At 37.5% G+C, this 14,237-nt stretch overlaps 1 protein-coding gene across 2 annotated transcripts in view; it reads left to right on the top strand.

Annotated features, from left to right (window-relative positions):
• LOC129280480 (low-density lipoprotein receptor-related protein 1-like) overlaps positions 1–14,237 on the top strand; it is a 57,572-nt gene that overhangs the window by 18,532 nt on the left and 24,803 nt on the right. For both annotated transcript variants that reach the window (XM_064112184.1, XM_064112183.1), the window contains exons 8-18: positions 4,064–4,168; positions 4,542–4,778; positions 5,666–5,825; positions 6,571–6,704; positions 7,326–7,580; positions 7,954–8,103; positions 8,863–9,087; positions 9,985–10,144; positions 10,946–11,073; positions 11,665–11,928; positions 13,703–13,816. In XM_064112184.1, the coding sequence (XP_063968254.1) occupies positions 4,064–4,168; positions 4,542–4,778; positions 5,666–5,825; positions 6,571–6,704; positions 7,326–7,580; positions 7,954–8,103; positions 8,863–9,087; positions 9,985–10,144; positions 10,946–11,073; positions 11,665–11,928; positions 13,703–13,816 (1,932 nt within the window). The remainder of the gene's footprint in view (positions 1–4,063; positions 4,169–4,541; positions 4,779–5,665; positions 5,826–6,570; positions 6,705–7,325; positions 7,581–7,953; positions 8,104–8,862; positions 9,088–9,984; positions 10,145–10,945; positions 11,074–11,664; positions 11,929–13,702; positions 13,817–14,237) is intronic.

Below are 14,237 nucleotides of genomic sequence, written 5' to 3'. Positions count from 1 at the left end.
CCAATACCAATTCATAGTATGGGTATCTAATTTGTTTTTTATTCTCCCCCCGGGGGGTGGGGGAGAATAAAAAACAAATTAGCCATCCGGGATTTTTCAACATACCGGGACAGTCAGTGGTCCGGTATGTTGAAAAAATCCAAGATGGCTTCCAAAAATTGAGTTTGAAATTGCTGTTGCTGCTTGAAAAACAGATATAGTTTGTTCAATATCCGGAAATATGAATTTTTGTGTCTACCATGGTAAAATGGGTCAAATGATAAATTAGAATAAGTTACAAGGAGAGTCGTTGGTCGAGTATGTTAAACAATGGAGTATAAAATAGCCACTGTTATTTACAAATGGACATGTAATATCCATCAAGGATATGGTTTTGATGTCTAAACCGTGATTTTTAAAGTAAGAAAATTAGTTACGAGCGTTCAAGTGTTGTGGCCCAGTGGATTAGTCTTTTGACTTTGAAAGGGTCGTGGGTTCAAATCCCAGCCATGGCATAATTTCCTTCTGCAAAAAAATTATCCACATTGTGCTGCACTCAACCCAGGTTGGGTAAATGGGTACCCGGTAAGAAGAAATTCCTTGAATGCTTGAGCGCCTAGGCAGCCCATTTAAAGCAGGGATACTTATAATAGCTCGGCCCGCTGGGAGAACAGTTTTAGAACTGAAGGGGCTTCCCTAGGTAAATATACCTATATTATTAATATCATATTATAACAAGGACAGTCAGTGGTCTATGTCGAAAAATCCAAGGTGGCGTCAAGAAATCTGAGTCCAAAGTGACTGCTGTTACTTAAAAATGGACGTAGTTAATTTAAAATCCACCAAGGACATATGATTTTGGTTTCCACTCAATGGTTTCATGATGAAAATGATACTTTCGACTAGTTACAAAGATATGCACTGGTCCATTTTGCCTAAAAGTCCAAGAAAGTTTTCAAAATGGCATCTAAAATTATTCCTTATACTTACTTATATTAATAATGGTCAGAGTTTATACAATATTAATTTGTGAGGAATAATTTTGGTGTCTACATGGTGGTAAAAAGGGTCAGATAATACATTCGACAAATAACAAGGATATTTAGTTTTCCATTTGGTCCAAAATCCATGGTAGATTAAAAAAATTCATCAAATGGGTGCTTGTACAAACTCACGAATCAATATAACTTATCCCATACATTTAAGTGTAGGCACCAAAATATTTCTCACAGGTTGATACTGTATGAAAGATTTTCCCACTATACAATAGTCATTTTTAAAATCAGTTTTTGAAAGCCAACTTGGATTTTAAGGCAAAATGGATAACTGCATAATCATTGTAACCAGTCCTTAATAAGTATTTTTAACTCTTGAAATACTAGTGTAGACACCAAAATAATAGCCCCGGGTGTATGTTTAATGTTATATATCTACTTTTAAGTAACAGCTGGCATTGAAGCAATCTTGGATTTTTGACAAACTTGACACCCGACTGTTCTTTCAACTTGAAACAATATACTTGATCCTTTAAACTCTAGTGTAGACATCAAAATCAAATCCACAATGTGCGTTTCTAATGAACTATGTCTACTTTTAAGAACCACTGTCAATTTAGACTCGCATTTTGGCGACCATATTGCATTTTTTGACATACCAGACCACTGACTGCCCCTGTTAACTTGTCCTAATGTCTTATTTGACCCTTGAAACCATTGGTTTAGACACCAAAATTATATCTCCCAGGCCGATATGAAATGAACTATGTCCGCTTTAAGTGTCAGCAGCCATTTTAAGATCAATTTTTGGAATTCATCTTTGATTTATGGACATACCACACCACTGACTGTCCTTGTAACTTATCCTTATATACTTGACCCTAACCAGTGGTTTAAAGTTAAACATCGAAATCACATTTCCCTGGACGATATAAAATCAGCTATGTCTGCTTTAAGTTTAGCAGCCACTTCATAGTAATTTTTTTGAAGCCATCATGGATTTTTGGACCTACCAGACCACTCACTGTCCTTGTAACTTTTTCAAATTTACTACTTCACCCTTAAAATCATTGACTGGAAACCAAATTGTGGATTGTAGCCATTTTTTATGCCATCTTGGATATTCCAGGTATCCTGGGGTCCTTATATTCACTCTACCCCGTTTCGACAATTATTTTACCTCCTAGACCATGGAGTTTGAAACCAATTAGGATTCTCGGGTGGATAATGAGTGAGTCGTATTTATTAATTTCAGTGAATGGTGGCCATCTTGGATACTATTTTGAAAATAACCACTTTCCCTGATGCGGATTTTGGTAGATTTTTTAGTACATTATTCCTAACTTGGGTCAATTAGTACTAAAAACTGTTGAAAAACAATTTGTTGCAATTTTTCCGAGTAAGGGTATTTTTGGTCGTACATTGAATAGTCTATAGGCCCTACCTTAGAAATTGAGGCACAATGCATGTTTGTAAGTTCGGAAGTTCTCTAAATCTTGTGAAGGTCAAATAATAAAACATCACATATTATTTCAATAATGATTATGTGCATGTGGGTGTGCGTGTGTGTGTGTGGGGGGGGGGCACTATAAGAAATACTTTGTGTTTCTTTCTGTCAATCAGTAATTGGAAATTAGCCGAGATGTATGCAATTGACAATAAAATAGAAGTCCTTTAACTCGTAAATTGTACTCTAGCGAGTGGCTGAATGGTGAAAGTTGTATGCCAGTCAGTTGGGGGAGGGGGGGATATGGTTGCTAGGATGCTCGTCTAACTGGCAGTCTTCAGATATAAGCATTCTAGCTGTCTAGGGATGATAAAATACCATAAAATAATTCATTTTTTTAACCAGGCGCAAAATTGCTAATACACCTGATTTTAGGGGGTCTTGATATAGGTGACCCCCCTCGAGCAGTGGGTGAGGGTGGGGAAAATTGGAACCCTATCACTTCCTGATAGATTGGACCCAAGTGAATCCAAAATGAAAAAAAAAATGGCGCAAAAGTACTACAGGAGCTGTGTCATGACCATAGAGATGTACATCTCTATGGTCATGACATACCGTACCGCACTAATATCATCATGATAAGTTATGGCGCCCTCTAGTGTTGTAGTAAGGTTTTCACTGCATAAAATCCTGAAATGGGGTTGATTTTAATATCAATTGACCAAGAATAATCATATAAATTACATGTGATATATTCCTCTGTTATTGGACTATATAACAAGACATATGCATTTCATTTTGTAATCTTTTTGTCCTAATTCTAGTGCCAAAAAAGGGGAAAATTACATTTTTGGGGTAATATTTTACAATTTTGGGGCATTTTTCGCAAAATCCGCCCCCATATGGTAAAAGTGAAAAAGCATTGACATCGCAACATCATCAAATATTCATTCTCATTCACCTCAGACAACTTCAAAATAAAATTGGTGAAGAAAAGTGTGAAATAAGGTTGAAAACAATGGATTATCCTATTGGGCTTTGTACAGGCCAATATGGCGCCAAAAAGGACCCCCCACCAAGGGAAGGAGGGGGCTGAAAATTTGAACCCCATCATTTTTGGTCCAAAGGGACCCTATTGAAGCCAAAACAACCAAAAAATCAATTTTGGCAAACAAATCCTACGGGATAACACACCATACCGCACTATTGGGCCAATGTTGACATTTTACAAAGGTCCAACATTACAATTTGATGTTGGTTCAATGTTTCAAAATGGACCATTGGCGGGTCGGACATTTTAATATTAGCACAACGTCAATAAATGATGTTGGGCCAATGTTGACATTTTACAAAGGTCCAACATTAAAATTTGATGTTGGTTCAATGTTTCAAAATGGACCGTTGGCGGGTCCGACATTTTAATATTAGCACAACGTCAATAAATGATGTCAATGATTTCATTATGATCGAAATTGAAAGAAGTATGACTATTATGATTGGAACTGAACACCATTCATATTTGCCCTTCATTTGAAACCAAAAGCGAACTAATATGCAACATGAATCATACATCGTTATTTAGGAATCTTCTGGAAATTAGACAAAAGAGACATTCCTTTACATTTTTGGTTTTTTATTACAGATGTATGCACTGGAAGATGCGTGAACGGTGGGACATGTGTCCCTTTTGAGAGAGGCTCTATTTGCATCTGTCCCGATGGCTTCAGTGGATCCAAGTGTGATTCTAGTAGGTTATTTAATACTATTCTCACTTTTTATATAGGTTTAATCTCTATCGCATTCAATATATTTTTTAGATTTGAGTAGTGTATAAATTAATCCTCATGAAAACGGTATCGATTAAAAGATTCGGATATGGCATGTGATAAAATATTAAATTGGGGGATGAAAGGCCCAATTTCTGCATTCTGCTATGTCAGGCATGCTTACATAATATCTTTTTTTAAATATGCCAATTGTCTTTTTACATAAAAGATTGCAGCAAAAGCCTGGGTCACCAATTCCTCCTTGACTGAATGTCTTAAATCATTATCCCTTACCACCCATCTCTATATCTGTTACCCCCTCCCCGTCATTACCTCTTCTCATTCTACTAAAAGGATCGAAGTATGCACCCCTTATTTTCATCTGTGACGAGGAAGCCGGAGTCATCTTAGAGGGCAGTGCAGACACCTTGGAGTTTAGTCCTTTGCCGATCCCCAATGGACACAGACCCGTAGCAGTGGGGTATAGCCCCGAGGAAGACTTCATCTTCTGGGTGGATGCTCGAAATGGCACACTCAATCGAGCATTCCGAAACGGATCTGATCACGCCGTACTTGGGAATACATTTTCGGGTAATGATTCCATAGTGATGGAGATATTACTTTCGTTATAATTGCCTTCATCCAACGCTTTAGGTAGTTTTCGCATTTACTACGGGGAAACTCTCTACAACACATCATATCCTTTGAAACTGCAATTAAAATCACAATGGAAAGTGAAGAGTCTTTTGTCAATGGTTGGTGGACTGGGACAGCAGATCATCTGAAGATTTGCACTGGATGAACAATTGAAAATATGTTGTAGTTCAGTGTCAAGAGATTCTGATGCTGTACTGGTCCGCCAACTTTCGACAAAAGCTTAGCTCTATATTATGATTTTGACCGGCATTTTCAAAGAAATTGGTACGTTGGAGAGAGTTTCCCCATAGCAAATACGAAAAGTTCGGATGGCGCAATAAATATGGCGGATGAGCATCAGTCGGGGTAATACCAAATATATGGAGTATCAAGCGCAGGAGAGTATATGCATTTAGTAACTGTTCTATATACGTAAAAGCATATTTATTATTACCACATAGATGATAGCCTTCCTAGATATAGGAACTTTTTCTTGTTATATAGCGTAGTATATTTTTTTCCTTTGAAGTATCAATAGCCTTCATAATATCATCAACGCTATTCCTCCTTTCCCCTGAAGAAGGTCAGGACAAAATAGTCATTTTCAGAACAGATTGTTGAATATTTTATTCGTCTTTTATATTCAACAGAGTATATAGCCCTGTCAGTTATTACAATACTTTTATCATATATCTTGGCCTGCTACGGGGTCATCATGCATCACAAATTCTTCATAATGACAATACACCATCATATGACTTCAATTTCCATTAACTTTCTCAGTGGAAAGATCTAACTCCATGAACGTTGCTAATGATGAACACCTCTCATATTTCCTCTAGATATTACCGATCTTACGATCGATTATAATTCTCAAATACTTGGATACATCGCGACACAGACCAATTTAATACTCCAGCAAGGCTTCGATGTAGCTTCTACTAGTAAGGTTATCTACACTGGAGTTAGCGATCTGACGTCTGTGTGTTATCATCCTAACACGTTAGTATTTTTTCTGGTATCATTATCATTTAGATAAATATTATTGCAGTAAAGATCAATAAACTATGTTATCAGCCAAGATTAGGCTACTATGCAGGGGCCGCGGAACCGGGGGGGGGGTGGGGGGCTTCAGCCCCCCCCACCTTTTCCAAAAATCGTGTTCAAGAACCGAAACGTAAAAATGACCATATGATTGTGAGTTTTAGCATGGTCAGCCCCCCCCCCCCCCCCACTTTGAAAACCGTTCCGCGGCCCCTGCTATGTCATGACATATCACCAACACTACAAAGACACAGGGCAAAATTGGATCTTTAGAGCTCAGTCGGTAGAGCGGGGGACTCGTATTCCGGTGACCCGGGTTCGATTCCCACTTGGTGCGCTAGTGCCCTTTGGTAAGGCATTAATCCTCAGTACCAGGTCCTTCGGAGAGGACCTTAAGCCGTCGGTCCTCTGGTTGCTTGCTTACAAGCATTCATGCTTTCTTAGCAATCAGGTAAAAAATCACCAATACAATACACCAATACACCAATACCACACCAAATTTGACCCTGATTATGATAGGCTGAGAAGCATTCTTACTATGGTAACTGTCGGATAAAACAGGACTTGCCAGATGAAACGACCGACAAGTCCTTTCACGAAACAATCACGTGGTCTTCTATTCTAAACTTTTCTCTGTTTCATATTAAACACGGAGGCTTATAACTCTTTCAAATTGTTGATCTTTATTATTTTGATCTTCTAGAGACTTGTATGCATTAGACAATGGACTTGCACCAGCAATATTGAGGATCACACTGGCAGACAATTTCTCTTCTCTAGAGAGAATCGATAAATCGTCTGCAATGAATCTATCGACCATGACATTCGACCGGCATGGTAAGAAAGATTGAATGGTACCTTAATACCAGACACTTAGATGAAATTCGGTTACAGGCCTGTACATGAGAGGATTGTAAGAAAGGTGCCCCGTCTTACAATAGTTATGATTGATCCAATCAACTTCAACTTTATGGAAATCCATCCATGCCATTTTTTTTTACAGGAAATTTGCACAATCTCCCTAGTAAACAAAGAGAATCACAATTAATCTTCAAGAGAATAATGAGTGTACGAATAAACATCATATCTAAAAAATATTTTGAACAAATTTGCATTTTAGATGTTGATGTGCTGGCTGTACATACATATAATTGATCGGATCAATAGCAAATCTTTGTAAGACGGGGCCCGGGTATATCAGTGCTGTTTTAGTTAGGCCTATCTGATTGTGATCCATTTATTTGTAGAATGCTAGTGGGGCTTGTTTATCCACGATAACATTTCTCAATCAGTACTCCATTTTTGTTCCTCTTCCTTACTACTTATGTATAAGTAAACAATTTTTCTTTGTCAAAAGAAAGACCAATTTATTACAACAACATCCACGTGTACATGACACTGTCTTCCCCAACCTCTTTCTCCAGTGAAGTTACTTCTCTTTTTATTTGACCCCTAAAGGATCCCGTCTCTTCATGGTGGATGTGGTCAAAGGTACACTTGAGACCTGCGACCCGCTCGGTGAAGACCAAGATGTTCTCCTAACCTACCAGGATACACAGCCAGTTGATATAGAATGGTACCGAGGTTCGCCATTCTGGACGGATACAGGCTCGTACAAGGGTATCGGATTCATGGCGCAGAGAGGAGGCCCATCCACAGGGGTTACCAACTTACAACAGTTCCAGAGAGGAGCAGGGGTATATGCTTACCATGGTGCGTACTGTGTGCGCCATTAATTATTACTTCCGGGTGGTATGTCCCGTAAAAGTATCAAAAGAACACCAACCCCTAGATATTGATGTTTTAAACAGAATAAAGGTTTTCCTAATCAGGAACAAACGGCCCTTGCAATAAGAATGTGATCCCCTTGGCACTCACTTGTATTTCGTCATTTAGTTGGTTCGGCTAGTATTTTAGGCCTCACATAATTGTTGTAAAAGATCATTCAAACATGGAGTGATCTTACAAATCCGGAATTGTTCAGTTAACCTGGTAAAGGTAAATTTGTTAAACCCCCTTTCCGGGATTTGTCTTCATCTATTAGTGACCGACGAAATTGCTGACAGTTTTATTTCTTCACCATCAGGCATTGCCTATGAAAGACTTGGAGGGGATGATTGTCTGGAAGATGAATTCCCATGTAACGATACGCTCTGCATACCAATATCATGGAGATGTGATGGCCTTGTTGACTGTGAGGGCGAGATGGATGAAATAGACTGCTATTCTGAACCTGGTAAGTGACATCATTAGATTGTTAGAGCAATTAAACTTGTGCGATTCATCTTCTGTGACTTACTTTCATACATGTCTCGATGTAGCTGTCCAAAACACCTCCTTTGAGGCGGGTAAAGAGGCGCGGACGAAGTTGCGTCACATTATCTAAACCTGCTCATAAAGAAAAAAAATCGTAATCAGCGATAGCAAGCAAGTTCTGATATAAAATGAAAAGGCATTTTTAATGTTTGAAAACTGCGTTGCCATGGCAGAGGCACTTGAAATAATAAATGGGGTAAGATTAAAAAGATTAAAATAGACGTTATTTGAGTATTGGTCGAGGAATTTGGCACAACCATGGTCGTTGGATACGAAATGGAAAATGAGATGTCAACGGCAATAATAGATCTTACAGATACTAGATTTTTTTTCATGAACAGTTTTGTTTCATATTGACTGCTGAACATTCACCGGTCACATTCGAATTGTTCATCCAGTGGGAGCTGCTGAGCTAACAAAAAATGCGACCAATGTGTTATCATCAGGGGGGGGGGGTATTTATACATCAATCACATTTGAATTATGATATGCTTAAATAGTATCAATAATATCAACAGCAGGACATTTAGAATCAATCATGATCCGTGTCCTTAACATACTTATCATGCCTACTATCACTATGAGTGTTATATATATATCACTATATCATATATATATATATCACTATATATATCACTATGAGTGTTATATAATAATGGACATCAACATATCCCTGCAGATTCCATCGTGTTTGTAAGCGATCTAGACACCAGTGCAATTTTCATGGCAACGACTACAAACCTCAGCTTTACCAAACTACCCCTGACTGATCTACAAACACCAACAGCCGTTGATTATGACCCGGTCGATAGTATGATTTATTGGGCTGATAGTCGAGATGGTTCAATCAGCTCTGCCTACCTCGATGGGACGAATCAACAGAAAATTGTAACAGAGTTAGGAAGTAAGTTTGTCAACATTTATGAGGGTATCTTTTGTTTATTTAATTGCTATTTTGATTTGTTGTTTCACCTTCTTGGATTTATTTGTATTTCATCAGGTTCACAAGGCAGTATTTCTTGTCCAAATAAATAAATAAATATATAAATGGAAATTTGCATTTATATATGATATTGAACATACATAACATAGCATGGGATTTTTTTTACAGAAAATCAAACACATAATTTATAGACAGTTATGATATACGAATATACACGCGCATAACATTTGAAACAATTGACATTAAAATTGTGATTGAAATGGAAATTTGTGTGTGTTTGCGCGCGAGGGTGTGTGTGTGGGGGTGTGTTTATATGGAGGTGAAAAACTTCATCAGGAGGGGAGGGGTTCGAATAAAAAGTACTTCTCCAGTGCGGTACGACATGTCACTGACACAGCTTCCGTAGGATTATGTAAAAAATAAATAAATAAATAAAAATGGCCAAAAATATTGTACGGATAAACTTTGGACATTACAGACGGACCATTTCACAAACCTTAGGAACGAATAGAATAGCAACCCGATATGCTTTATGAAAACAGTAGGCCTTCTTATCATGCTTATCACGAATGTTTAAGCGAATGAATCCATACACTGAGGATCATGAACAAGACGACAAGGCAATTCCTTTAAGTTTTCATAGCTCTCTCTATAAACATCATAACTGAATAAATTAATGAAATCTGCTTTTTTTTATATTTTGTAATCGAAACGAGAAACTGTCGTCGACCTGCCTGTTGTACCCCTCTCTCACCACTCCTACAAAATTTTAAATTGCAATTCAGTTTCACAACAGCTTCATTTTTTTACAAACGGCTAACTACTGTATGTCTGTTTCGATTCTTTTTTTTATTAAAGCACCTGATGGACTTTTCTTTGATGTTCAAACCAAGATGATATACTGGACCGATGTCGGTCTTAGCAACTTGGGGTCGATGTATTCCAATGGTACTGGTAGGAGAGAGCTTCTTACTAACCTCGATAAACCGAGGGCGATAATCATCGTATCAATCAACAGGTTTCTATTATTTCTTAATAATAATGACAATAATAAGCATGATGATGATTATGATGATGATGATGATGATGATGATGATGATATGCAATATTATTAGCGCTACGTATTATATAATACCCCGGATTTAGCACGGTTACCCTAATCAGGTGCTCGAACGTTCAAGGAATTCTTTCCTACCGGGTGTCCGAATGGCAAATTCAGATAAACGTCTGGGTGGGATTCGATCCAGTGGGATTTGAGCCCCAGACCTTGTGGTTCGAAGTCTGAAGACTTTCCACTGAGCCATTTTACCTGTCGAGGTTTACGATTGACTGCAATTCAAAGTAGATTTAATTAATATCTGATCAGATGACCGAACGCTACCAGCTGTGATACTATGATCAAGTCAAGGTACACAGAAACCATCGAAAAATACCAGATTAATATAAAGCATACAAAGCACTGTTCCGACAAAAAAAGAAAGAATCCAATGATGGGTATATTTTGGTCAACGAAATTGTCATGAAATATTGGGATATATCACGCGAAATTTGATAGAACAGTCCATTATTAAACCCGGATTGATTATTTGCACGTTAATTAATTATACTGATTATGGAAGACAAATGAAATGGAAATAACATAACATATAAAATAAACCGCATGACTCTGTTCATCAGTGATTTTAGGCTGATGATAAGGTGTGAACCTAGTATTCATGATCCGTTTATTCAAGATGTTATGTTCTTTTTTATATCATGTCGTTCTCTTGGAAATACTTATTATTTTGGTTTCAAATGAATTATTTATATTTACCTTAAGAATGATTTACTGGACGGATTGGGGTGATATTCCTAAAATTGAACTGTGCGACCTCAACGGCGAGAATCGGCAAGTCGTTATCGGCAATGAGCTTGGATGGCCTAATGGACTTAGCTATGATAGAATAGGTGAGATATACATACTGGTTTAATTATTTCAAATAAAATTATAAGCCAAAGATAAAATCTGAAATTAATTGATTTGGTGTTATTAGATGCAAATATTGATTTCAAAGCGCATTTCTTTCTTTTTTTCATATTCAGTTTTGTTGACCATTGTATGTATTATTGCTTTGTTGTGTTATTATTTCTGTTGATACAGGTCTCCTTAGTCGAGCAGTTTTTATAACTGAAAGAGCTACCCTGTTAAAATAAAAATAAATTTCAGAAATATGAGTGTCATTTGTTGGAAATCATGCAACAAAATCAGTTTTGGAGGCGAATGTATCTTATTTATTCTCTTAGATTGCTTTCGTTTTCTTCTGCGTTCCAAATAAATTATATCCTATAAATTAAGTGGTGATTACACGGTTTATCACAAGTCGTGATTTGAACATAACAACAATGCAGAAATCTGATATAATAGTGATATGAAATAAATAATTCTTTCTACTAGTCATCTTTATGGAACTCATATGACAACTATTGACCAGAAATTGGCATTTTAAATTCCTCAAACATGTCCAAGATATGTAATTTTCACTTCGTATTTCTTTCCAGATTCACGCCTCTTCTGGTGTGACGCTCTCCTTGATAAGATCGAATCATCTGACCTCTATGGGAATGACCGGAAACTGCTCCTAGATATTTCCCACGGTGTTCTACATCCATTTGATATCATCTTCCACCATGGGGTTGTCATGTGGACAGATTGGAACTGTGATTGCATTGGTGTCCGTGAGGAGTCACCCCATGCATGGCCCAAGACATATCTCCTACCAGGGGGACCCTTTACACGGCCAGGGGGCTTCCATGTCTTTGAAGGTATGTGTGAGTTTGTATAGACCTTCTGAGGACATTCTCTTACATTTCACCTGTTAACCGAAGTCATCCTACAATCGGTGACGTCCCTGGCCCTTTAAAAAATATGACAACCGATTCCTCATCTCATTTTTAAACCTGTTCATGTAGTAAACGAATGATTTGTAAAAAGTTCATGTTCGGCAAGTTATTAAAGTCAAGTTTTTTGTATAGCCGGTAGGAAATGTCCTCGGAAAGCAAATTTTGCTAGTGTATGGAATGCCAAATCTCATTGTTTTCTACCTCAATAACGGCTATATTGTCCCCAAAATAATTCACAAATATTTATTGTATGCTCGCTCACAAAATATTTTTTCTCAGCTCATTAATAACGTACAACTTTCGCCGCACGATGATAGGCTAATCGGCACCCCATAAAAATGTTGGTTTTAGTATTGAGTTCGGGATAAATAAACCATTGCAATGATAATAGTCATAGTCATTGTTGGAAATTATTTTACTTTGTTGTTGTTCAGATGTTGATCAATCTAACTTCGCTAAACATGATGTTATGCAGCAAAGATTGAACTAGAGAATATGGAGACTACGAGTATTTTTTTACAGAGAATTACGATACAAATATTTTGTTTGTAATCTTGAAATCTCGAGCAGAACTTCCATTTGTCTTTTAAGTATTCTTGAATTATTCATTTACTAATTCTTTTATTCATTTAAATAGTTTGTTGTTTAAACACCTATTTTCTTTTCAATCTATTCACAATTGAAATACTGCAATCGTAATCCCTGCATAACATTACACGAATATACATGGTAAATTTCAATTTTATATTGAGATATGACATTTTTGTTCTTAGAAAAATTAGCTCCAAATCGTATTCTTCAATGTTATTTTTACTGCAGGAAAAGCAACATAAAATTTACCTGAATTAATACGAGATCTTGCAACATACTTTCTTTCATTGTAGATATAGACGGGTGTGAACCATACCCATGCCATGCCCGTATGAATGGTTTGATTGATTACGTTAACACACCCTACACCCTACACTTCAATGTACTAGTAATTGAAAAACAGAGAATAATGTAGAGTCAGACCCAATTGAAGAAGTTGTTACGATACTGCAACAAATAATTAAACGAATTAGCAAAAGAATTTTAGTTATTAAAGTATCTTCTCCTTTCTTATCTATTTACACACAACAAATGACAAAATAACAAAATACTGAGCTATCTTATCATCTTGAAGCTCCCCTCCCGCGTGTGAAAGAAGAATTCGGCGCCCCAGTTCAAACATCAAATTGGGGCACCAAAGGTCGAATATGAATTTGGCGCCCCTTCCCTAGGTTGAACATCAATGCGGCGCCACCTTTGTCGAACATCAACTCGCCCCCCCCCCCTTATGTCGAACATCAATTTGGCCCCCCCCCCAGGACGAGTATAAATTTGTCGCCGCTATATCGAACTTCAACCTCTCTATTTCTTTACCTTTTTTTTCTTTCTCTTTTTCTTTCCCTCCTTTTTTCTCTCTCCTTTTCTTTATCTCTCTTTTCTCCCTCTTTTTGGCGCCCCCTTTTCACTTGCCCTTGGGTCCGGGCGCCCCAGAGGGCCTTCGGAATACGCGCAGGAGTGTTATATCTGATTATCTTTTAAATCTGAGGGCTGCCCCAAACTTTTGGCCTGTACTGTATATTGTTTTAGTCCTACTGATGTTTGACTTGTTTAGGTCTTTATTTCAGTAATAATAGCAAAACGAATAATCCCTTGTTTCATATTATAGATATCGATGAATGTGCATCTGGTCCCTGTCAGAACAAAGGAAACTGCATGGATGGTATCAACTCTTATACATGCAAGTGTACGCAGGGATACAATGGACCGACTTGCGAAATTGGTAGGTCTACTTTTACTATTTCAAATACATGTATTATAATGTTTAAACATCTTTTAAGAATGCTAAAACCCTTATTCACGTTTACATATAACACTCGCATATCCTAAAATCCCTGGGTCAAACGTAAATTCTTCGCCCCCTATATCGAACTTCAATTCTCCGCGTCTAGGTCGAACAACAATTAGGCGCCCCCCCCCCTCCCTTGTCGAACATCGATTCGGCGCCCCCGTGTCGGAAATCAATTCGGCGACCCTAGGTCAAACATCAATTCGCCCCCGCCCCTTTCTTCTACTTTTCCCCTTTCTATTTCTTTACCCTCTTTACCCTCTTTTTCTATTTTTCTTCTTTTTTTCCTCCTTTTATTCTCCTCTTCTTATCCTCTCTTTTCTCCCACTTTTAGGCGCCACCCTTTTTGCTTACC

This window comes from Lytechinus pictus, chromosome 17 (genome assembly GCF_037042905.1).
Source record: "Lytechinus pictus isolate F3 Inbred chromosome 17, Lp3.0, whole genome shotgun sequence".
NCBI lineage: Eukaryota > Metazoa > Echinodermata > Echinoidea > Temnopleuroida > Toxopneustidae > Lytechinus > Lytechinus pictus.
This window is presented reverse-complemented; position numbering and strand designations above follow the sequence as displayed.